The sequence below is a fragment of the Takifugu flavidus genome, chromosome 10 (genome assembly GCF_003711565.1).
Source record: "Takifugu flavidus isolate HTHZ2018 chromosome 10, ASM371156v2, whole genome shotgun sequence".
Taxonomy (NCBI): Eukaryota; Metazoa; Chordata; class Actinopteri; order Tetraodontiformes; family Tetraodontidae; genus Takifugu; species Takifugu flavidus.
Genome location: NC_079529.1, coordinates 1,330,579 through 1,353,736, shown reverse-complemented (window position 1 = coordinate 1,353,736; position 23,158 = coordinate 1,330,579). Strand labels below are relative to the sequence as shown.

General features: G+C 45.8%; 4 protein-coding genes across 6 annotated transcripts; 3 read left to right on the top strand and 1 right to left on the bottom strand.

The window, feature by feature from the left end:
- The first annotated feature begins 1,009 nt into the window (after nucleotides 1-1,009).
- zgc:174888 (uncharacterized protein LOC558116 homolog) lies at nucleotides 1,010-4,260 on the top strand. The gene is made up of 5 exons (XM_057046162.1): nucleotides 1,010-1,574; nucleotides 1,862-1,968; nucleotides 2,300-2,371; nucleotides 2,620-2,766; nucleotides 2,875-4,260. The coding sequence occupies exons 1-5, from the start codon at nucleotides 1,562-1,564 to the stop codon at nucleotides 3,220-3,222; spliced, it is 687 nt and encodes a 228-aa protein (XP_056902142.1). The 5' UTR covers nucleotides 1,010-1,561; the 3' UTR covers nucleotides 3,223-4,260.
- Nucleotides 4,261-5,019: 759 nt separating this feature from the next.
- On the top strand, nucleotides 5,020-9,376 carry grwd1 (glutamate-rich WD repeat containing 1). Of its 2 annotated transcripts, XM_057046038.1 has the most exons (8): nucleotides 5,020-5,317; nucleotides 5,402-5,519; nucleotides 7,006-7,165; nucleotides 7,252-7,462; nucleotides 7,728-7,873; nucleotides 8,244-8,435; nucleotides 8,754-9,098; nucleotides 9,195-9,376. In XM_057046038.1, exons 1-7 carry the CDS (start codon nucleotides 5,095-5,097, stop codon nucleotides 9,060-9,062), a joined length of 1,359 nt encoding a protein of 452 aa, XP_056902018.1. In that variant the 5' UTR covers nucleotides 5,020-5,094; the 3' UTR covers nucleotides 9,063-9,098; nucleotides 9,195-9,376. The 2 variants fall into 2 exon arrangements, with proteins under 2 accessions (XP_056902018.1, XP_056902017.1); XM_057046037.1 differs by lacking the exon at nucleotides 9,195-9,376 and having other exon boundaries at nucleotides 8,754-9,175.
- cdc42ep5 (CDC42 effector protein (Rho GTPase binding) 5) lies at nucleotides 9,361-12,201 on the bottom strand. The gene is made up of 2 exons (XM_057046123.1): nucleotides 11,799-12,201; nucleotides 9,361-10,984 (listed from the first exon to the last, which is right to left on the bottom strand). The coding sequence occupies exon 2, from the start codon at nucleotides 10,980-10,982 to the stop codon at nucleotides 10,101-10,103; it is 882 nt and encodes a 293-aa protein (XP_056902103.1). The 5' UTR covers nucleotides 10,983-10,984; nucleotides 11,799-12,201; the 3' UTR covers nucleotides 9,361-10,100.
- A 1,829-nt stretch (nucleotides 12,202-14,030) lies between these two features.
- leng8 (leukocyte receptor cluster (LRC) member 8) lies at nucleotides 14,031-22,363 on the top strand. Of its 2 annotated transcripts, XM_057045890.1 has the most exons (15): nucleotides 14,031-14,357; nucleotides 14,631-14,763; nucleotides 15,912-16,043; nucleotides 16,148-16,225; nucleotides 16,377-16,779; nucleotides 16,894-17,062; nucleotides 17,136-17,306; nucleotides 17,413-17,658; nucleotides 17,737-17,895; nucleotides 18,010-18,292; nucleotides 18,378-18,479; nucleotides 18,600-18,668; nucleotides 18,750-18,879; nucleotides 18,970-19,177; nucleotides 19,259-22,363. In XM_057045890.1, exons 1-15 carry the CDS (start codon nucleotides 14,317-14,319, stop codon nucleotides 19,419-19,421), a joined length of 2,487 nt encoding a protein of 828 aa, XP_056901870.1. In that variant the 5' UTR covers nucleotides 14,031-14,316; the 3' UTR covers nucleotides 19,422-22,363. The 2 variants fall into 2 exon arrangements, with proteins under 2 accessions (XP_056901870.1, XP_056901872.1); XM_057045892.1 differs by lacking the exon at nucleotides 14,631-14,763.
- The last annotated feature ends 795 nt before the right edge of the window (nucleotides 22,364-23,158 follow it).

The following is a 23,158-nucleotide window of genomic DNA, read 5'->3' as shown; positions in this document are numbered from 1 at the left end:
CCATGGGGGGGAGGCCTTAAATTACAAGTTCAAAACTGAAATGTTAATTTATGAATGTTGGAGGCTCTTTGTAGCTTGTGTAACTTGTGTTACTCACGCTGTAGTTCTTCTCCCCGATTAGCATAAATCTGCACTGGATTTAGGGAGCTTCTAAAAGAACAAACAATTTCTAAAAGCCCTAGACAGTAGTTACATATTTACTCAAGAGGTTCAAGTGTGAGAGACAGGAAGAGAAGGCAATGATTGGGTATTTTTAGCTGTCATTAACTTACACGCTCGGAGAACATGGGAGTTGCTGATGACTCCTGGGGGAGTTAGAACAGTTCTGGCCTGCGATGAGGCCACTGATCTCCAGTTTCCTTTCTCCTTCAACAGGGACGAGACTTTGGGAAGCCGTCTTGTGCCCTCTGGCTTCATTTTAGATAAGTAACTGAACAATTCCTCTTTGATACCAAGAACCTTTGGACATTCCAATATCAGTAATTAACTCGTGGTTTGTGTGCTGCAGTAAAAATACCCAAAAGGAGAACGCGTTGAAGATGATGACAGCTCTGCAGCAACATCAGATGCAGCAATGACACATTACACGTGGAAAGAATTGCAAGTTCTCGCACTGTTGTGTTGCAATGCTCTTTGTCACTGCCGGCCAAATGTGATTCTCTGATGTTTTTAGATTCTTTTTTTTAATATTTTTTTTCAAAAAGCAAAAAATGATTAGACAGGGTGACATTATATATTGGGGGGGGGGGGGGATCAACAGGCGCAGAAGTGTGTGCGCGTGTGTGTGCGTGTGTGTGGCGGGGGGGAGTCCAAATGAAAAACATACGCTCCGACTGCATGACTAAGCCTCCTTGGGCCTGTTTGAGAGGAGGGAGGATGGGAGCAAGAGGGTGGGTGTCAGAGAATGTGGGGAGCAGAGGGGAGGGGGAGGCGGGTCGGTCAATAGTGAGGTAAAGCATGTGGTGGCGGTGGGAGGGGCTCCAGACTTAAAAGGAGCAGACGGGCAATCCAGCCTAGCACTTTCACTTTGAGCAGCGTGAGGATCCACAGAGCAGCTGGAGGCGCAGGCAGAGCGGCAGAGGAGGTCACCGTCTATCCCGTCTATCCCGTCTGTCCATTAACCAGTCTGAGGGAAAGGGGAGCGGTTCAAATTAGGCTGGTCGGGAAGATTCTAGGTCAGCAGTGTGAGGGGGGAAAAAAAGGGAACGACATAAACACAAAACAAAAAAGCTTTCATAGGAAGAAGGCTGGAGCCACTCTGGCGTTAGTGGGAAAATCCAAAGTGAGCGAGAAGTATGGCATGAGGATAAATGAGGCATTTTCTGGAAAGTACCAAAGGAGCACAAAAGAAAGGAATGTATATGGGATGTCCACAAGGAGACTGAATATCAGGCCGTGAAGAAGCACAGCAGCGTGTCAAAGACCTTAACAAGCCACAGAGGAGGAAACTTTGTCTGTCAGACTGAAACTAAAAAAAGAAGAAAACAACCAGCCTCTCTGCAGAGTGTTTGCTGTCACCAGGAGAAATGGAGAAGGGTCCGTTCTCACACAGATAAAAAGGATGTCACTGCCAGGTGAGACGTGGAAACGCGCTTCTTTTCGCCAGTTTTTGTTCCAGCAGTCAGCCACAACTGCGTCACTGCTGCTTGATTTCTGGGGTCAATATTTGGGGGGAACTTGTGCAACAGCAGATGAACAACTTCCATCTTGTTTTCATTTTCTCTCCCTTTTTCTGTGTGCAGAAATTGCTCTTTGAGGCAGGAAATGATGTCATGTTTCTTTGTAGGTGCGCAGCAACAGACCACAGAAATTTTCCATTAATTATCTTGTCCGTCACTGTCTGTTTTCCCTCACGCCTCAGTTTTGCTGTTGTTATCGCTCTGGACTGTCCATTGTGGTGGATGTGACTTTGACTGGGAAGGTGTGAAAAACCTAAAAACCACCATTGACTCCAATCCCACTGGATTTGTAAGTTGAAACGCCTTCATCTCGTGGCATTCGTCCCAGAATCCTCCCTTTGCTCCTGTGATTCATTTATTTTGCCTGGTGATCACCGGAGAATACAATCGCTTGATTGTTAAAGTTAATGGGTTTAAAGGAACTGATATGATTGATAGCAAAGACCAGAACACTCTTGATAAGCTATCAGGCTGCATGTGTTTAAAAGAACCAACCACTGTATATTTTACTAAAGATATCTGATCATTCTCATAGTGTTCTAAGCATGCTATGAGAATAAGCAACATGTTCTAACTGCTTTGGCTCTGATTCCGCTTTTTTTCCCCCTTTTCCTTTGCAGCGGACAGTGTTTCCAAGAGACTACCATGTAGTGCACCACTACAAGAAAAGCATGCTCTGCGACAATGATCCGGTGAGTTCTTCACCTGCCCAAAGTGTGGTTCGCACTGAGCGGGCTACTGTGCAGGCCTCGTAAATCTAAGGTTTGGAGAGAAAAGAGAGGAGAAAAAAGATTTGTTGCTCGGTGAATCATTCACCGAGCAATGAAAGGAGCAGCTGCTGTGGTTCTGGTGTTTAATTCGTCACATGTGTTTTGTACTAACTCTGTAGTTAACTGGGCTGATCGTTTTATTGTTTGTCCGTCCTGTGTTCTCCCTGCAGTGCTGCGTGTTCCCTGCTGCAGTGGTCCTCCTGGATTTCTGGGATGTTCTCCTCAAAAACATCTGGGATGAGCACTTGAATCATTCCTTAATCCGCGACATAAAGCAGACACTGGATAAAATTATTAGAAGGAATAAAAACGCAGAGGTAGATTTTTCTGTTCCAAATCTTATCAAGTGTGCGCTGATGATTCGCTTCCAGTTGCCAATGATCTGCGCTCTAATGCTCCGATTCTGCCTTCTTCCGTGTCCACAGAGGTTCCAGGAAGAGATGAACCCGGCTCAGTTCCCCAGACAGCCCTCCTCTCCCGAGGAGCTCCTTGGGCTGACGTCCGAACTTTTCTCACGATGGCTCGTGGTCGGCTGCCTGCCCTCCATCGAAACCTGCCCTTTGCCCTCTTTGAACCCCTTTGTGGAGGAGAAGCAATACGGTCCGTCCAGGGCCAGACTTTTGACCACCCGAGGTCTCAGCGACGAGGGAAAAGGACTGTCTGAAAAGATGATAGGAATGACACCGTCCAGCGGCGCTGCCCCATCCTGGACATCTTACCCCTTAGTGTGGAGCCCCTTGTTGCTCAGACTCTTCGGATGGTTGCTGCCATAGTTGGTAAAAACATGGTGTTTTTGTTTAGGCACAAAAAACACATTTCCTGGCACTGAATGATTTATATATATGCATATATATATATGTATGTATTATGTATTTGTGTTTCCATGCAGTAAGCTTTCCTAATATGAAGTGACATGCACAGGCCTCATTTAATGTCCGAATTTATATCACATAGCTTCGTTCACTGTGCAGCAGTGACTCTATAACAAAGTGTTTATCCATCCATCAAAGCCACAAACCCCAGCTAACTATATCCTGTATGCTAGTAAGAGATATATGTTGAGCAGGCCAGTGCACGTAAGCCGTCTTCTGTTCACGTGGAATTCATCACTGTTTACAATTAATGTTTAAAAGGAAGATACTTGCTATGGTGGTTTTCATTTGTACAAAGCTGTAGATTTATTAAAAGGCATTCAGAGCATTGTTAGCTTTTGCTTTTGCTTTTACTTCCTGGATATAAACGGCCCAGTTTGTAATCTACGATTTTTATTATTGGTGTTTGCGATGGGATGTCGCTGATAGCATTTGAGGTACTTTGCTGTTGTTCATGCTCCACCTGATAGTTGTGCTTTATATACCATATACAGCTGGAGGTACTATTTACTGAAAGATATTTTACAATATTTACAGAATATTTAAAATGTAGTCAGTTTTGTAACTTTGATATTTGCGTACTATCACAATAATTGCATACTCATATTGAAGTACTTTTGCATAATGTTTAATTGTAACTATATTTGTTACATACTTTGGTTAATTTTCCTGCAACACTATCAGACATAGTAACGTGTTTGTAACCATTCTAGCCTGAAGTCATCTTTCTTTTTTTCTTTTTGCTGTAGTTGACTTTCACGAGAGCTCAGGACCTATGTGGAGATATTTCACAACTGTTTGTTAACTTTTATAACCTCTAAATTTAAGGATAAGTTGCAGATGAGAGAGGAATGCACTTTGGATGAATAAAGACTGGAGTAATGTTCTGACTTTTGTCAAGGCCTAGAGAAGAAATAAAAACACGCCCTTTTGTACTCACACTTGCCCCTACATGTGCACACCCACGGCTGAAATGTGCATGATTGTCCTTGGATGAGGCTCCTTCCTTTAAATTTCATAATCCCAAAAGTGCAGAGGTGTTTTTTTTTCTCTCTTTTACAAGTGACTATGGGAACACACTTTCTGTGAACTCGGCCGGATTTATATAATGTTTTGAGGGATTGAGGGAAATGTGACACTGCAAAGGGGTTTGATTTGCAATGATTACCATGTTTACAGCAACGTTAGAAGGCAACAAAGTCAGACAATCTTGCCATCTGGCTGTAACAGCAGTAAACCAAAAGTTTACAAAAGGCCCAAGTGCTTTTTGATGGACAACAGCCTGCAAGGATCTTTAGGAGGGTCAAGCAGAGCAGGCTGAACCGTGTCTCCATGCCAAAATTAAATCCAGGTTCCAATCAGCGGTACACCCCCCACATCGCAGCCTGTCACGGATTTCTAAATATATTTCACCAGAATAATCTCGGTCGTATCATTTGCCAGGTCATGATTCCGTGACACCACAAACCCGCAGCTGATTCATGCGATCTGAACTTCAGCAATGTTCTTTGAAAACATGCAGACGGTCTTGAAGGACCATTCGTCTGACGCGGTATCCGGCCAGATACACGTTGAAGTAGTTCGGACTATTTACCAGATAAATATTTGTAAGTGGAATTTTTTACTGGTAGGAGGAGGCCGATCGCCACGGAGCCAGCTGGATTCCCGTAAAGGGGGGGGGGGGGGGGGGGCAGAGGGGTGAGGCAGCAGGGGGAAGGAGGGGGTTTAAACCACGTGGCCGCTGCGCATACCGGAAGTAAGCAAACAGCCAAGATGTCTGCGCGCGACGAGGACACGTTGGCCGAGGAAGAAGGCGAGATGGAGGAGATGGACGAGGCCGGCAGCGACGACGACGAAGGGGTCGAGATGGAGGAAGAAAGAGCGGGCGGGGAGGGAGAGGACAAGGTCTATGTCCCCGGGATCGAGCCGCTCCAGCCCGGAGTGGAGCTGGAGATGGACCGCAGCGCGTACCGCATGTACCACGAGTGTCAGACAGGCGAGTGGACACAGTGGCTGCTAAAGGTGGAGCTGCGCCGATGACACGGTGGTTTCAACATTGATTATTCCATTATTGATACAGGCGCTCCATGCTTGAGCTTCGACGTCCTGAGAGATGGAGACGGAGACGGCAGGGAGCAGTTCCCTCTGTCCATGCTGCTCTGTGCGGGAACACAGGCGGACACAGCGATGAGCAACAGGTACAGAACCGGAGGAAAGTGGGGAATAAACCGCTTTTTTTAGCCTTTCATTGAAGGTTTTTGAGTCTTTCTTCCTCCCCCATTGCTCATTCCTCCAGGCGCAGCAGTATTGCGCCAGGGAACCTCCTTGGTCAAAACTGACATCCTGAATTTATAAAAACATCCCATATTAGACTCATCATCAGGGCCGACTGATGCAAGCACAGTGTCACTTCATTAATCCTGTTCTGGTTGAAGGCACCATGGAGTATTTCCCTTGGTTTCCTTTCACCCCCAGTTTAATTCTGCACCACTATTTCTATAAGACCTTTATTTACCTGTACAATGATGATAACTCACACGTTCACTGGCTACCCCCCCCCCCCCCCCCCCACACACACACACACACACACACACACACCTATAGGGAGCACGTTGGTGTGCTTGAAATGGCTGATCAATAAATTCTATAGACTCACTGGTTGATGGAAGTACTTCTGAGCCCTATACAAACCTAATAATCATTAATGTCATGTCTAATTTCCAATTTGTGATGGAAAAGGATGCTGGTGTTGCTTGGTTCAGGACCATTAACTTGCATTATGGGATGTTGAATGCACTAAATAGGGTCCAGCAAGCCTCACTTAAACTGAGCCCTAAAAACAGCTGACTCCCTTAAGAGTGGACTAAACACAGTAACAGCCATTATTCTTTTAAAAAAATTAAACATGACTGTTTTCATTAGCCTTCGTTTTATTGGAGAGCAGAGTACTGACAAAGTCGGGAAGAGTTGAATTTCTTCTCTGCTACTTTTTATTTAGTCCAAATTTGGATGTGCATCGTGAAAAATGTCTGGAACTAATAAATTAGAGAAAGTTAGCCTTGCAGCTTCCTGTGTGCACATACACACACACACCTGCAAGCTGCGACAGATTAGAGGGACGGAAGGAAAATATGTTTTCGAAAATAAGCAAGGAATTGACTTTCAAAGCCAAGAGACATAGCTGCTGGATTCTTTCATTTCCAAGGAAAGCTTCCCAGATCCTTAAGTGTAACCAGACTGAGGAAAGCAACTCAGCAAATCCAGTAAATTCACTTTATAGTCGTCATCAATGTGAGTTATGCTGATATTGATATTTACTTTTATTGATACTTTTCTCTCCGTACACAAGAAAATTGTGATTCCAAAGCCAATAAAGCGCACATGCCTCTGTCCACCCTGTTGTATTTTAGGCTATTTAAAATACTTAATAATGTTAATGTGTCAACAGGTTTTGTTTGAGTTCCTGTTTATTTTTGCTGTTTACTTGCTATAAAAGCATTCTGTTTACAATGACATATTTGGGGAGTAAGAAACTTTCCTTTAAAAGGTGATTTTTGTGGAAAGTATTTTGCTGTAGAAAACGCGTGATTCTGAAGCGAAAGTTGAGCAGCATCGACCTTTATTTCCTCATGTTGTGTATTTTGTGATTGACGCCCTCCTCATTTCACCCTTTTCCTTACCCAGACTTCTCGTCATGCGCATGTTTAACCTTCATGCAACAGAGAAGGAAAAAGAGGATGAAGAAAGCAGCGAGGAAGAAAGTGATGAAGAGGAAGAGGAAGAAAAGAAGCCACAGATGGAGCTGGCCATGATGCCCCACTATGGAGGCATCAACAGAGTCCGAGTAGGTGGCGTGCCCTTTTCCAGGCAGGCCTCTTTGATTGTTGTCCCTGAAGGTCCTGACCAGCATGTTTTCCTGTGGAATTTCAGGCGACGCAGCGGGGAGCTCAGTCATTGGCCGCCGTGTGGTCGGAGAAAGGACAGGTAGAAATATTTGACCTCCAGCCTCAGGTAGAAGCCGTCCACAGCGCTGCTGCCATGGCTGCTTTCACCACGAAGCAGAAGGAAGCCACGAGCCTCTTCAGCTTTTCAGGACACATGACTGAAGGCTTTGCCATTGATTGGTCCCCTACAGTACCAGGTAGGTGAGGCCTGCATCCCGAGATGGGAAAGGCAGAAACTAGTCTGGACATTCCAGCTGGTTCACTGTTAAATGACAACAAAGGCAAATGTACTCGGTAAATATCAGGGACTCCACCTTTATCGTGTTGTGAGAAATAGAATTTCAGTCTACTGCTCCACTCCAATTAAAACAGTAATAGAATGACTATACAAAAGGCCACTTAAGTACAAGCATGTATTGTGTTTGTGTACAACTGTTAATTTTAAAGTCTACTTGTCGACAGGTCGCCTCGTGAGTGGAGACTGCAAGAAGAACATCCACGTGTGGGAGCCACGAGAAGGAGGCACCTCGTGGCAGATCGACCAAAGGCCTTTCAGCTCCCACAGCAAGTCGGTGGAAGATCTGCAGTGGTCGCCGACCGAAGCCACGGTACGTTTAAAGTGGTGACGCTGCGTTTCATCGTTGAGATAAAAATCTTAGACTTGCATTCCAGACATGTCTGAGCTTCCCTTCTTCCCCTTTGACTTCACAGCTGGAGAGGTTTCTGTAAGCGATTCCAGTTGGAAATAAAGTAACACGTGTTCCTACGCAGCCGCAGACTAGAATATGTTAAGAACGCATGGTGAACACGTCAGCTGAGCCGTCAGGAGTGTTGAGGGGACATTTTTAGATCTTAAACAGCGAAAAGGCCGACCTGCTCCCACTAACGGGTCTCAGAGCTCTCTCATATGTTTGGTTGAAATTCCTTTATTTAGTAGAACCTTAATCTCTAACTCGTCTGTTCTTTTGTCTGCCGCAGGTTTTCGCGTCTTGTTCGGTCGACCAGTCGATCCGCATCTGGGATATCCGCGCCCCACCTAATTCGATGCTTTCAGCCAATGACGCTCACTCCTCAGATGTTAATGTCATCAGCTGGAACAGGAATGAACCATTCCTCCTGTCAGGGGGGGATGATGGGATTCTGAAAGTGTGGGACCTGCGACAGTTTAAGGTAAAAACATTTTTAAAAACCCCACTTAAACAGTTGTTGATAATTGTTTAACGTCAACATCCTGTACATGAGTGAGTGGGGCTGCGCTCGGGCGTCGCAGTGTTTAACTGTGACGCCACGCAATAACACTTTCACAGTCCGACTGCCGCACCCACTCACATTTGTTCCGTCTTGCGTCTCTTGGTAGTCTCAGCTGTCTTGAAATGGGAAACTTGCTTATATTTGCCAGCAAAAGCTGAAAGTTTTGTGGGTTATTCATTATGCTAATTCTTGGGCTCGATGGCACTCTCTTCTCACACCTTTCGCTTTCACCTTCAGAGCGGGCGTCCTGTTGCGAACTTCAAGCAGCACAGCGGCCCCGTCACCTCGGTGGAGTGGAGCCCCGCGGACTCGAGCGTGTTTGCCGCCTCCGGAGCGGACGACGTGGTCAGCCAGTGGGATCTGTCTGTGGAGTCGTGTGACGTGGGGGCCCGGGTGGAGGGAGTGAAGGACCTGCCTCCTCAGCTCCTGTTCCTGCACCAGGGTCAGACAGAGGTCAAGGAGATCCACTGGCACCCGCAGATCCCCGGCGTGATGATCTCCACAGCTCTGTCAGGGTTCAACGTCTTCAGGACAATATCGGTGTAGAGGAATAAATCCTTCCAGTTCAGCAGGAACCAACATGTAATGAGCTGCAAATCCCAGTGTTCAATATTGTAAATAGCCTCATTCTTCTTTTGGACATTAAAATTTTAACCTTTCCTCTGTCTGTTTTTACAGATTTCTGATCTATTGTAAGCATTTCCTGTTGTGTTATGGACAGATGTTAATTCTGGAGAAGCATGAGGTTTCAGAACACGGATATAAAATTTGGAGTTAATAATTGTTCTGTGTTCACCCTTGAGCCATTCCGGAAAAATCAAAATAAAGTCATAGCCAAGGCTGGTTAATATTTAAACATATCACTTATTTTATTGTTTTGGGTGTAATTTAACCACAGGATAATGAGTGAAGGCCAGCATTCATGAGAGACGGACCCAGTGGCGTCTCACTCTTACAGCATTGCAGTTTTTTTTAAGCAAGCGTACAAGCAAAAAGCCGAGCGGGTCCTGATTTACAGTCCACCTTGAAATCCCCAGATTGTCTTAGCAGTTTATTAATAATCCAGCCCTGCAGCCCAAACAGTAGCGTTGCTATCTCAGAAAACATGCTCCAATGTGTGAAGACCAATCGGATTCTGGTTCCAAAGCCCATAATCTCGTCGTTCCAGCTCTGAAAATGAGGCGTTCACAGTAATTCCATGGAAAACTAGGAAAGTTTAGCCATCAGCAAATCACCTGGTTGTAATAAACATGCAATATTAGATATATTTAAGACAGTAATAGATATGGGACAGGGTACAATATCGTGACTGTACAGCTCCCTTTAAGGCACTTAAGAATAAGGACAGTTGTCATATATAAGACTTAAGGAATCCCAAAGATGCAGTTTCAAAGCTTTTGGGTGGATAAAAGTGCTACAAACTTCCACTTCAATGTCAAAAGGCACGGTGATGTAAATCTGAAGATATTTCACTGAGGTTTGGGAAAATTCCAGTTTTCATTGTCACGTCTCCCAGCTGATTCCAAAAAGGGGTTTTCTTGACAGCAGAAGTTTGATTTTCACGGGAGAACGTTGCCGACTCCCCTAGAGACCGATCTCATCATCAAATTCATCTTCAAACGTGTAGCCCCGTCCTTCCTCCTCCTCCTCCTCCTCCTCTGAATCAGTCTCTGAGTGGCAGCTGTCCGCCCTCCTCCTGTCCAGGGAGGTGACTCCATCATACTCTGAGCTGTGGGAGGACGCTGGACTCTGCGGCTGGACGTTGTGGCTGCTCAGCACGCTCTCACCTTCGCTCTCGCACGGCGTTGGACTGTAACCTGATGGCTCCTCCTCACCCTGGAAATCGAAACTTTGACCTTCTTCCTCTTCCGACGCCTGGCGGATGATTTCTTCTCGTTTGTCACTGAAGCGCACTTTGGGTCTCAAGCCCTTGGGTTTGTTGACCCCATTCCCCTCTGGTATCCTGCTCTCTTCCACCCGGTTTCCATCCAACCCATCTACGTTCTTCCCGTTCCAGTCATTCTGCGCGTGCAGGGACGTCTCCACGGATCCGTTCCCCGGGCTTGTGCCCGTGTAGGAGGAACCACTTTTGGAACTGAATACATCTTCCTCCAGCCCCATTCCATCCATCACTCCCAGTACATCACCCAGCATAGATGGACCCAAATCCAGCTCCAGGTCCAGAGTGAACGACGAGACCGACTCAGAGTGCTGAAGCTCGTGGTTTTCCGGACTTCCCGGACCATCCGTGTAGAGCTCACCGTGGTTGACCGCCACCTCATGGTCATCTGCCTGCGTCACCGTGGGGGCACTGGCTTGGTTCGGACCAAGGGTGAGGAGAAAAGAAGTGTCCCCGAAGGCGTCACCTCCCCTCCCGACGTGCATGGTGTGCCGAAAGTCGCCCAGTGGGGCAGAGATCATGGTGGGGTCCAGGCGGGAAGCCCGGTTTGACTTGTGCAGCGGCATGTCTGTGAACAGAGGGGAGGAGCGGGTCAGTTTATGTTTGCAGCAGGAGGCATGAAGGGAATATGTGATTCCCGTCAGATGCACTCATGTGATAACAGTCAAACAAAAAAAGCGTTCAAAGCCGAAGTGGTTGCCGGAGCCCCAGCACGGGTTCTGGATAAGTCATGGCAGTGTCAACACTGTTGTGTAACATTGTGGGAACCTGATGAGCATTTTAGCAGTGGTGCTGCCCAGAAGGCCGTGCTGAGACATGTAGCTGAAACAGTCATGCAACGCCAGCACATAGTTTTTCAACCCTCGGGGGTGAATGGATTCAGTCAAAAACAGGACAGTAACTTTGGCTTTTATCTCAGAAAGGATCAAATATCTGGGGATACAAAAGAAAAATGAGCGAGGCCAGTTGCTCTGCCGCGCTTCAAATGTTGACTGGAATAATGCTGTTCAAATAAAGACCAACAGTCCAAAGTTAATCATTACAACACCTAACGAGCAGCCAAACTGTTTCTGTAAGTTTGTCAACAGTCCCTGGAGGGTAAATAAGTCTTTGACAAACGTTTCCATTTTTCCAGTCAGAGTCTGAGTGCTGGATGGGGAGGGGGTTTACGGGCCTACCCCCAAAACTCTCCGAGACACCCCCCCTCCCCTCCACTTTAATATTTTCATAACGTCTAATCTTTTTTTTTAGAGAGAGATTCTTTGAATAGAAAAGGCGCTTATTGGCGAAGCGGTGCGAGGAAACTTTAGACCAACACAAAAACGCACCAATTAACGCGAGAAACCGCAACCAAAACACTGACCATGCGCCCGAAAACTTACTTTTAAGGACTAGATTCCGCTCTTCGGTGGCCTCGCTCGTCCGTATCCAGCTGTTTCATCTGCTTTCGCTTCCCTCTCGCCCTTTTCCCTCGCTCTTTCTCCCCCTCGGCCGTCGCCGCTCGGTGTGAATTCTCTTCTTCTTTCCAAAGGGATGGGCACGGGCCGAGGAAGTGACGCGCCGCCTGTGCGCTGCGGCGGGACCGGCGCGCTCCAGACGGCGTCCAGCAGCCGAGGCCAGCCAGGAAAGCTGCTCAGCCCTGTGGTCGACGAGTCTGCTGTTATTCCAGGACTGGGAGGGGGGTTTAAACCATCGTTGTTATTTTAAATGTGCTTTTCTGCACAGCTATTCATGATTTTCTTTCACTTCCAACAGCTCTGAAAATGCACATGTGCCAGTGCTGAAATAAATTGAAACTGACGCCAACTTGAATCACTGTATTTTTTTTGGCCTGTTATTGTGTTTTACAAGCCTATAATTGGGCGTTTGGGAAGTACACTTAAGGTGGGCCAAATCCTGGTCTCGGAATGTTCCTTATGCAAACATCAATCTTTAAAAACCAATATTACAGTAATGTTTTGCCTCTGGTGTGTAATTGATGTTGGGCTCGGCCTCTCAGACGATTCAATCTCTTATCTTCCATTCTGTTTTGGGTGACCTCTGAACTTAATAATAATTATTGATCCATACATAAATGAGCTTGAAACATAATTAATGTCATGAGCCCATTGGAATCACTAATAAATAAATAACCTTTAGCTTTCTTTTTGCCTGTCTTAAAGAAAGAAGACCTCCCAGGTATTCAAACAATGCCTCCCAATGAGGCATTGTAAGTGTGAACAAAAGCTTGACATATTTGTGCGGTGATGCAGATGCAGGACAACAATGGGCGTAAACTATTCAACCTGGTTTGTGTATTTTAAAAAGACAGTCTTAAAAAGTAGTCACCCTGTATGATGCTGTCTTTAAACTTGTTATATTGCCCACAATTTTTAGGTATGTGTATGTTTTAATAATGTTATGTATTCGTAACGTTCCAATTGGCCTTAATCATGAGAAGATCAGGGGACAAAGATCCCTTGGAATCCGGAAGATCACCAAAATGTAATCATCCCTTCCTTCACCATTTATCATTTTCAAAAAGTCATTTAAAATCTATTCATAACTTTTTAAACTTTTTTTTCTTAACCACCACCGGTTGCTACATAACCTCATTGATGAAGGTAACAGGCTCGGGGTCATTTGGGTGTCATATTGTGATAATTACATGACTGATGAGTAGTAATATAATAATAATATAATACGCTTGAATTTGCTGAAATAATTTGCGTGAGAAAGCCGTGCGGGGTATGTGCCAACAGCACCATCTACTGGTACTAGGAGAACTGCAGTTGGAAATAAGATCAAACTGCTATCACGCCAAGGGGGCTTTGATCATAAAGCAATCTACATAATGAGGTATTGCTATTGTCCTGTTTTATAGTGTCATTTACGCTCAGATAGTTTTGCCTAACCTCCAACTAGACTTTGCTGCCCCTCAACGTTGTGGAAAAAAAACCTAAAAACCCATTGGGATATCCTGTTAATGCGTTCTGACCGACGGTCCATCGGGATCCTGTGGACAATCCAGACAACTTTTGTCCACGCACCTTGATTTTGAAACAGGAATCACTCCACAAACTGCTTCAACCAGCAATCCCGTCGCCCGGCCTTACTCTTTTTTCTTTATTAATTTGCACTCTACTGAACTTTCCCCAAAACGACGAATGAGAGGAGTCCAACTCCAAGACTTGCAGGAAATTGTAAAAATATTCAAATGGCCGCACAACCATAAACCAGATAAAGTACACCAAACAGCTACTGCACTGACATAGTTCAGGACTATACTGTGTTGGTTCCCAGATCGTAACTATAGGCATAGGACCTTACATTTTCTGTCAAATAGGATAGTTGATTTTGGATCAGTGCTCCATAATAAGAAAAAGCGACGTAGTTCTGTCACTGCTAATTCATAATTTTTACCTCCTCTCGGTCTTGCAGGACCGCGATTGTTTTTGAATGACAGGCTGCTAAACGAATGAGCTTCCGCTATTACGGCACAACTCGCCACGTGATTGGTGAAACCGCGAAGAAGGCGGGTAAACAGAGCCCAATGCGCCTGTCAGAACTTACGTTGGGAAAACATTGAGCGCTAGCAACGTCACCGACTTGGCTAATTTCGGTTTAACAGCCATTTTGTGTCGCCCTTTACTGTTAGTCGAGATGGGAGGTTAAGGAAGCGAAGGCTCGTTTAGTAGTTACTTTAACCGTTCAGCTAAATTTGAATTACGAATATATATTGCCAGATAATCCGCGGCGATCGTGGTACTGTGGTTGCTATATTTCCAGAGCGATATTGTGTCTACCTTCACCTTGTTTACTGTTTTTCGTGGCAGGAGAGATAGGATAGCACTATCGACGCCAGTGGAGCTAGCCGCTGTAGCTAGCCAGTCCTCTCCGACTCCAGTACTTTGTGGCGAAATGGCGGCCAACGCGACGCAAGCAACCCCTGCATCAAATTGGTAAGAAGCTGTCTGGCTCCCAGAGGACTCTGGGCACACCGTCAGTGACGTTGGTGGTTGATGTTAATGTGTTTTATGATTTGCCTCATCAGAATTTTGAGGCAGATAGGTTAGTACCTTTGTATTGTTTTGATTAGCAATAGTTGGTCTGCTAGTTATTAATGTTGGTCTGCTAACGGGGTCATTTGCGGAACTTCCACATGATTCCACTGGGATGTGTTGACTTTATTACAGGCATTTAAAATGGCCCTTTTTTGTGTGTGTTTACTGCAGGTCCTACAGTGTTCCTGGGGAGGCCCAGGTTCACGAAAACCCAGAATGGGAAAAAGCCAGACAAGCACTTGCTTCCATTAACAAAAACCAGAGCCCTGCTAAGACGGAGCAAGCTAACCGGAATATAGCACAGGTGCGGGCTTATTTTCAACTATAGTGTTCACAAATAGTGCACTTTTGTTGGGAATGCGTGGTGTGATTGGGAAGGGTGTGTTTTGACCTCCCTTGTGTGTTGGACAGTCACAGGGAAAGCGACAGAATTAGTTCCGTATACAGTGTAACTTGGTAATTGACTCAAGAAAAAGGGAAATTATATTGCAGAAGATAATATGGGCTGTCCGTGCCTCAACAGGCAGGCACTAGTTTTAAAGTGGAAGCACTCAGACATTGAAATCCTCTCAATCTTGTCACCAAAGAGCTGAACAATCCCACAGTGATGCCACCTGCAGTTGGTGCGTTTCCACTGCCAGAACCTCAGGGTGATCTTACGGGGTGGAGACCGTTGGTGCTCGACTTTACTGCAGGAACCTCCCTGACAGCCTTTACAGGAACCTTTACAGGGCCTCACCAAGTCCCTGCTCCAGGGCAGGTACCGGTATTTGGGTTGGCCCTGAAAAACTCTGGGTGGGACTTGAGGTTTATTCAGCACCGATTGGCTAAAGCTAGAGCACAACGTGATGCAGGACACGGCGGTAGAGGAGCATTAGCCTAGCAGACGCCGCTTCTCTAGTTCATAGTATCCACCAGCATGTACACAAATGCACAAACCTGAAAAGTGGCAACGGCCTTGTTTTGAATTTTAGAAGCAGCACGACACAACTTGTGCTGTTTCCTTCATATTTGTGCACAGATGCAGCTTGCAGCGATAAATCGGAACAAAACACTCACTGCGCGCTTCACAGAGCTGTAGGAAGTCCAATTCAGTTCCAATGTTGCCTTCCTCCTTCTTTTCTTTGTTCTTATTTCTTGCTTTTTGTGGGTCGCCGGGGTTATGGGCAAAACTCGCCCAGTCAAAACTCGTGATGTTTCTGAGGGTTCCTCCCCCCACAGCAGAGACTGGACCATCAAGAGGGCCAAGTTTTTACCGGCGTCTCCTGCAGTGGAAACGCGCCTAACCTAAAAAAAAAAGTCTCTAAAATGTATCTGAAACAAGATCCCCAACATTATGGCACCTAGTATCCCAATATAACTCTAATGCCACCACTTCTGCCACATTGTTGCTATACGCCGCCTTATTACACAGTGGCCTGCGTGTTTTGAAACGTATTTCTGTCGTTACAGGCCAGTCAGTTTCAGACAGCAATGACGGATTCTGCTGCGCTGCAACAGCAGTACTATCCATGGTACCAGCAAGCTCAGCAGCATTATCCGGGTTACACATACCCCTACAACTATTATTATCCCATGGCTACTGTAAGTACAGTACAAATTCAGTGTATACGTCGCCTCCAACATAAGACTCACTGACTTATATGTAAATTAAACCTGTAAAATGACAATGATGTCATCAATTCCAGTATGGAACTGCATATACGGCCAATCAGTATGCTGCACCTGCGAGTCCTTTCCCTGGAGCTACAACCTCGAATGGACAGGTAAAAATGAGATTTTATTTCAGTCATCAGTGGGAGCATGAAGGCAAAATCTCATTGCTTTGTTTCCATTTCCATGTTTTGAGCATTTTCTTTAGAATTCTATATCTGTACAGTCACAGAAATAAATGCCTTATGTCTTTTGTATCTCTAGCCTCCACCTGTGCCTGGAATGGAAGACCAGTCCCCCACTTACTCACCTCAACCACCTCCCCCTGCGACACCCCAGCCCCCCCAATCCCCAGTCACATCAGAGCAACCCCCTCTTCCCCCTTCAACCATTCCTCCCTCACCTAACTCTCAGTACTCCCATCCCCCATCACAAAACACTTACAGTTCTAGTAATTCCATGGCCTATCCACCTGGGGATCGCAGCCAGCTGCAGGTTCACAATCATTCCCAAGGGAGGCCCAACTATGGGCAGGGTTTCCAGGCACAGAGCTCCTATCAGCCTTCACAAAGTAGCCAGCAATCAGGCCAGTTTTTACAAGGCCCCGGAAGAGGGGAGAGCAGCAAAAACCAAAAACAAGGACAGCAGCTGTGGCACCGTATGAAACGTAATGCCTTTTATTTTTGCTTTCAGAATAAGTTGTAGTTTCAAAACCAACCACTACTCTCTATGTATTAAATGTCAGATCAGAGAGAAGCATAACACCTTTAATGTATTTCAGAGGCCCCTGGAACATCTATGAAGTTCAATATTCCCAAGAGGCCCCTTCAGGTTCAGTGTTCACCAGTTTCTGAGCAGACTTTCGCTCCTGGGGAGCAGCCACCAGGAAACAATCCAGCTTCCTCTCCAGCTCTTGCCGCTGCTACTGCCTCTGCCGGTGCACAGACGCGGTAAAGGTCTAACCAATGGATTCTCTCTCCTTTTAATGTCCAGGATTTAATTGATTCGTTTTGTTTGGAACAGACCCCAGGACTGGCCACAAGCTATGAAGGAATATGTGCAGCGGTGTTTTACCGCCTGTGAAACGGAGGAAGACAAAGATCGTACTGAGAAAGTGCTGAAGGAGATTCTGCAAGACAGGTTAAAGGATGGTTCTGCCTACACCATAGACTGGACCAGGGAGCCTCTGCCTGAGTAAGTTCACCGGTCGCTGGGGTTCAAATATCTTTACCTTTAGAAAATCTTGAAATCAAACATGTTATGGTAATATGACGCAATTTTCCTTTGTTAAAACTTGTAGTCTGAAGGTTAAACAGTCCCGTTGGGAAGCTGTCCCGTTCCAGAGGGCTTCGGACGGCTCGGTTAGCCGTGGAGGAAAAACAACATCCTCGGCATCGAGAGCGAGGGGTGGACACAGATTAGGTCACTACAGAAATATATTTTCTCAAAGGAGTCCGTCTTCTAGTTCTTCTCGGTCGTCATCTCGCTCTCCATCCCCGTCCAACAGCCGTTACAGGGACCACAGTAACCAGCGACACAGGCGCAGGTGTGACGGCGATCCTGTCCAGTACCTTTTGGGTTTTCCTTGTGTTGGAAAATAAATGTGTTATGATTTCCGTCCCAGCGATTCTGGTTCACAGTCTGATAGCAGCATTTCAAGCGACCTCCGACCTCAGCTGTCACGACGGAATCAGAGGGGAGGACCTGGTCGTGGCAACGACAGAGAGCGAGGGCGAGGAGACAGAGGACGTGGGAGAGGCGGGAAGGCCAACAGAGGAAGACGGTAAATGGAAAAACTCGGTGACGCTAAGCTTTGGTCAGATGCTGCTTTTGAAGAGGTCTAAAGGTCACGCTGAACTTGCTACCGGCTGAAAATTATGCCGTCCTATTCCCCCAGAAATATGGAGGATTCCGGGAAAAAAAGGAAAGGCGGAACCGCTGGGTTTGTATTTCACGATCCAAACAAAGAAGCCAAGAAGCAGAAAAGGGCGGCTCGCTTTCAGAAGCAGCTGCGCACAGAGCCGCTGGTCCTCTCTGTCAATGACCTGGATTTACCTGACGGAACACAGGAGGGTCTCAGCTGGGAGGACGTCCCCATCGTGGGAACCTGTCAGGACATCACCAAACCCTACCTGAGGCTCACCTGTGCTCCAGACCCTTCCACTGTGCGCCCAGTTCATGTGGGTTCACGCCAGAACACCTTAACATGATGTTGGGTTGCTTCCTGACTGGTGATCCTAATGATGTTTCCATGCTTTCCCTCAGGTTCTGAGAAAGTCTTTGCAGGTAGTTAAAGCCCATTGGAAAACCAACCAGGACTACCCGTACGCCTGTGAGCAGATGAAGTCCATACGACAGGACCTCACGGTGAGCACACCTGCTCTGCCTATTACCTCTAGAAATGTTCATTTTGCTTCCCTCTATGCAGCATTATGAGACACAATCAGACAGTTTTGGGGGGTTTTCTGATGATTTCTTTTCTTCCAGGTTCAGGGAATTCGGACCGAGTTCACAGTGGAAGTGTATGAGTGCCACGCACGCATCGCTCTGGAAAAGGTGATCTGTTGCGAGAGCGTGAACGCGCATCCATAGAAACCTGAGCGCACGTTTGCTGAACAGGCGAATGTTTATTTCCAGGGCGACCACGAGGAGTTCAATCAGTGCCAGACGCAGCTGAAGTCCCTCTACAAAGACGTTCCCTCGGAGAACATTGGAGAGTTCACAGCATACAGACTGCTGTATTACATTTTCACCAGAAACACAGGAGGTACGACGCCGTGCTTCGAAAGTGTCACTGAGCCCCAGTTTAACGTTTGTTTCCGCATTTGAACTCTGGCCATGTTGTGCGTCCTCCCAGATCTCACCACCGAGCTGGTCTACCTGACCCCTGAACTGCGGGCAGATGCGTGTGTGTCTCATGCTCTCGCTCTTCGTGCAGCCTGGGCTTTAGGAAATTATCACAGATTCTTTAAGTTGTACTTGGAAGCTCCACGCATGGCTTCATACCTGATTGATAAGTTTGTAGAGAGGGAAAGAAAGATCGCACTTCGAGCCATGGTTAAAACGTACGTGATTCAGAACTCCTCTAATAATGTGATTTAGGTGCTGATAACTACATGCTGATGTCCTCTGTTTTCTCTCTGCAGGTTCAGGCCTGATTTGCCAGTCCAGTATACCCAGTCTTTATTGGGCTTCACTAGTTTAGACTCCTGTATGGCCTTTCTAACTGGACTGAGTGTCACCTTTACACCCTCTGACCCATCAAAGATAGACTGTAAAGCCAGCACAGCCGCGCTGGCTGCTTCCTAAAGGGGGGTGGGCACAGGGTAGCATCTTTTCAGGGAGCTATTAGAGGACCATCGTGGCACATTAGCTGCTCAGCACTTTAGACATTTCCGTCAGTTGAGATGTAGTTGACAGATTACCAAAGGCACACACAGATACATGAATGCAGAGGCATCACTGAAATGGAAGTTTCCACAACGAATCACGATACATTTTAAAAATCCAAACACATTCTCACATTGTCAGTTAGCGCAGTACCTGAAGTCGCACCATTTATAACACAAGGCAGCGTCAGGAGTCAGTCTCATGGTCCCTGTTCCTTTTAAAACTAGCAAATTTCCAAGCTAACAGTGTTTTATCGTGTTTTTTTCCTCCCTCAAGTCAGCAGCTCCAAGACCTGAAGATTTGAGCAAAGCCAACTGTAGTGGAAATACAAACGGCTGTCGCGTCATTCATCCAGTGTGGTCCCGTTGAAAGTAAAGCCTCCAGCCTGAGCCACCCTGACACGCTGCGTTTAGAGACTTAAACAGCAAGATGCCCAGAGCTCGTCCCAAAAGAAGAGCTGGTTTGTATGTCCCCAGGCGTGTTTCGACGGTTGGCTGTTCATTCTCTACAGTTTCAGGGCCCGTGAAGAAGTAGTACCCCGTGCGTTTTAATTAAAAGGAAGAGAGCATTGTAGGAAAGCCCACCTATCCAACAAGCATTGACTTTATGGAAGCAGAAGGATCAAGGTTTGAAGATCTGCCGGCGCCAGGAGCACCACAACGTGCAGCGACGGGCGCCTTTTTCATCCGCGGAGAAGTCGTCGCACTACAAAGAAGCGGCCTTTATGGGGATGGGCCGAAGATAAGCCCTCACACACGGCAGAAGACGGAGAGTCCGGCAGGAGTAACGTGGTTTGTATCCTCTCCCCCGGTTCAACACAGCTGGTAAGCAAAATGGGACTTCTCTGCAGAGAGGCGGATGATGCCGTAACCAGGATGCTGCCTCTTCCTTTTTCTTCCTTTTTTGCCGTCAGTATTGGGCTGTTAAAGACCGCGGAAATGTTTAGAATAGGCAACCCGCTAAAGCCACTATTCTATTGAATTGACTAAAAAAAAAACTAAAAAAAAAAGTAGGAAACTTTAATCTTAATTTGACCTGATGGGAAACATTTACTGGCATTTCAGGGCTTTCTTTAAATTCTCTTTAGGTATTGTTGTGTTTCTATGTACGTGAACTTGACAATAAAATACTCTGATTTAGAGGTCAAACTAATTGGACAGCGTGCCAGTGAATGCAGCCTTTACAGGTCAGTCTAGCCCCCCCCCATTTTCAGCATAGATTCATATCTTTAGCATTGTTTGGCCTCATGGAAATACCAAAATACTTGAGGTGTGATTGATTAAACATGACCTGCAGGCTTGTTTACTTAACAGTATATTTTTGTAAATATTGTATATGGATGTGATTTCAGCTAATGCAAATTAAAGGGGTTTACACATGTTCTCTTATACGTTGGTAAGTGTGACTTCCCCCCCCCACTCCTTTGCTACCTGGGTCACCAGCTTTTTGTAAAGATGTCAAACATTGCTGATTGGAATCTCTTCATTACCGTAGTAACAGCGGGTGTGTGATGCCAGTTTAACCTGTAACAGTTGGAAATGTTCCTGCAGCCATTATTGTCCAGCTGTTTTCCTCATTTATCTGTGATTGGAACACAAACTGGGCAAAAACGTGCTCGTTCTCCCATTTTCCAACCTGCTCTTTGCCCAGATGGAGACGGACATTACTCGTGTGTAACATAATGTATATTCTACGATTACGCCCACAGACGTTTCTCACATTTAAATTTGATTCAGACGTGTTCTTTTCTTAGTGATTTTTGACTTGAACGTGTTTTTTCCTCCCCTCATTGACCTGCTCCCCTGTCTTCTTTGCTACCCCCCCTCCTCACCTCCTACCTGTCACACGCCACCAGACCCCCCCCCCCCATTCTTCAGCTGGCACTACTGCAGGAGCACATGAGAAGCACCTCCTGACGCCTGCTGGACGGGGTGACGTGAGCAGCCCCCGGTCTCCAGCTGTGAGACAGTCGAGGCGAAGTCACACCCCATGAAACACGGGAACATTTTCACCTTTTCTGCACCAGCCAGTTGCTTTTTGATGTCTTCTGTGTGTCCGGATACATTCATTCATATATAGAGATTTTATTTTTTCCAGCTTATATCAGACTTGTAGATTTTTCTTTACATTTATTGTTGGGTTTTTTTTTCTTTGTCTCAATAATGGAATAAGATGCCCTCTAACACGAGGTTATACATCTGTTATCTGAAATGGGTCTGGAAACACAGAAGATGTTTAGTTTTGATTTTGTTGTCCCCCCCCATGAGACTATTGCTGGTGTGCTCTCTAATGATGTTTATTTCCTTTACTTTGTTAGGACTTTTACAAATGATTAAAGTGTGTTCAGATGTTCCCCTGTTGAGCCTTAAACGAAGCGATTGTATCCAGGTCAGGAAAATTCATCTTGGACGTCTAACAATTTCTTTTTTGTGATTTTGCTATTTTGATTTAGTTGCTCACATTTGTGTATTCCTTATCAGTCTTTGAGCCCCCCCCCCTCCTGATATTTAATGGTGGTAACTTGCGCCCCTCACTTCAGCGGTTCCCTTTCCTTTCCCTTCCTGTCTTCATTTCATTTCCTGTTCTGTCCTCTGCCCCTTTTCTTCCCTGACAATCTCTCTTGCCACTATTTATTCTCTTTTCTATTTTCCTTTCATGTCGAGTATGTTCGTAACCATTCTGTGTATAACTAGTTTGCCCCTGAAATACTTTAATCATTTATGTTACAGCCAATTATCAACTAAAGCTGAAGGTTTTACGGCATTTCCCCTTCCCAAATCCTCACCTAGTCTATGATGGACTGCCATTTTGTAAATTGTGTAAATATTGAGAAAAAAAACAATAAAGGGTAAGAACAATAACGGACTTATGGACTTTACTTTCTGGAGCAAAAGAGAAACAATATCAAAAATATTATCGGCTTAAAATTGATGCTTTCTGGTCTTATGCTTTGATGTGTCGCCGTTGGCTTTAATCTTTTACCACGTTGGCTGTGACGTCGTGTCGTGAACTTCCCTCTGTTCTGTGGTAGGAATGAATCCATGGGAGCAGCCAGAGTGGAGTCACATGACCTAAAGGCTTCAGAAACGAGCATAATTTGATGTCTCGAATACAAAATACATGTGTTGAAAATGGTTCCTACTAAAACATTTATGAGGCTTTTGGAACGGTGGTTATACACACGTACGTAACCTCACTAGCTCACACGCACAACTAGTCACATGCTAATAGTTATTTTTGTTACTCCAGATGATCTTTTCTAACACATTAGGAATGAATAGGTAAGCAGCCAGTTTGACAGCAGTTAAAACATTAGCATTTAGGCTACACATTAAATATAACACAAGAGCACTCATTTCAGATTTTATGGTAATTCTGGACACATGCGTACGTTAACCAAAGCCTGGACTAGAACAGAACAAGATGTGCGACAAGATTCCTGCCAAACTGAGCCTTTAATTCTAGTATTTGTGTCTTCAGAGCTCCGTTCTTCATGTAGCTCATCTAATCCAGCAGAGATGATTGTGACCCTGGAGACGGTGTCTGGGGTCACGACTAAAAATGGCAGAAACCAACATGAATTCCTGTTGAGAGGGCAAAGTGAACCCATCCCTGACCCAGAATAAAGCCAGATTAAGAATATCCCAATGACCCCC

Coding starts and splice junctions, on each gene's coding strand:
- grwd1 (XM_057046038.1), top strand. CDS start 5,095: ATGTCTGCGCGCGACGAGGACACGTTGGCCGAGGAAGAAGGCGAGATG. Junction 5,520..7,005: donor GACACAGCGATGAGCAACAG/GTACAGAACCGG, acceptor TTCCTTACCCAG/ACTTCTCGTCATGCGCATGT. Junction 8,436..8,753: donor GGGACCTGCGACAGTTTAAG/GTAAAAACATTT, acceptor TTTCACCTTCAG/AGCGGGCGTCCTGTTGCGAA.
- leng8 (XM_057045890.1), top strand. CDS start 14,317: ATGGCGGCCAACGCGACGCAAGCAACCCCTGCATCAAATTG. Junction 16,226..16,376: donor CTACAACCTCGAATGGACAG/GTAAAAATGAGA, acceptor TTGTATCTCTAG/CCTCCACCTGTGCCTGGAAT. Junction 19,178..19,258: donor CTTCGAGCCATGGTTAAAAC/GTACGTGATTCA, acceptor TTCTCTCTGCAG/GTTCAGGCCTGATTTGCCAG.
- zgc:174888 (XM_057046162.1), top strand. Junction 1,969..2,299: donor ACTCCAATCCCACTGGATTT/GTAAGTTGAAAC, acceptor TTTCCTTTGCAG/CGGACAGTGTTTCCAAGAGA. Junction 2,767..2,874: donor GAAGGAATAAAAACGCAGAG/GTAGATTTTTCT, acceptor CCGTGTCCACAG/AGGTTCCAGGAAGAGATGAA.
- cdc42ep5 (XM_057046123.1), bottom strand. CDS start 10,982: ATGCCGCTGCACAAGTCAAACCGGGCTTCCCGCCTGGACCCCACCATG.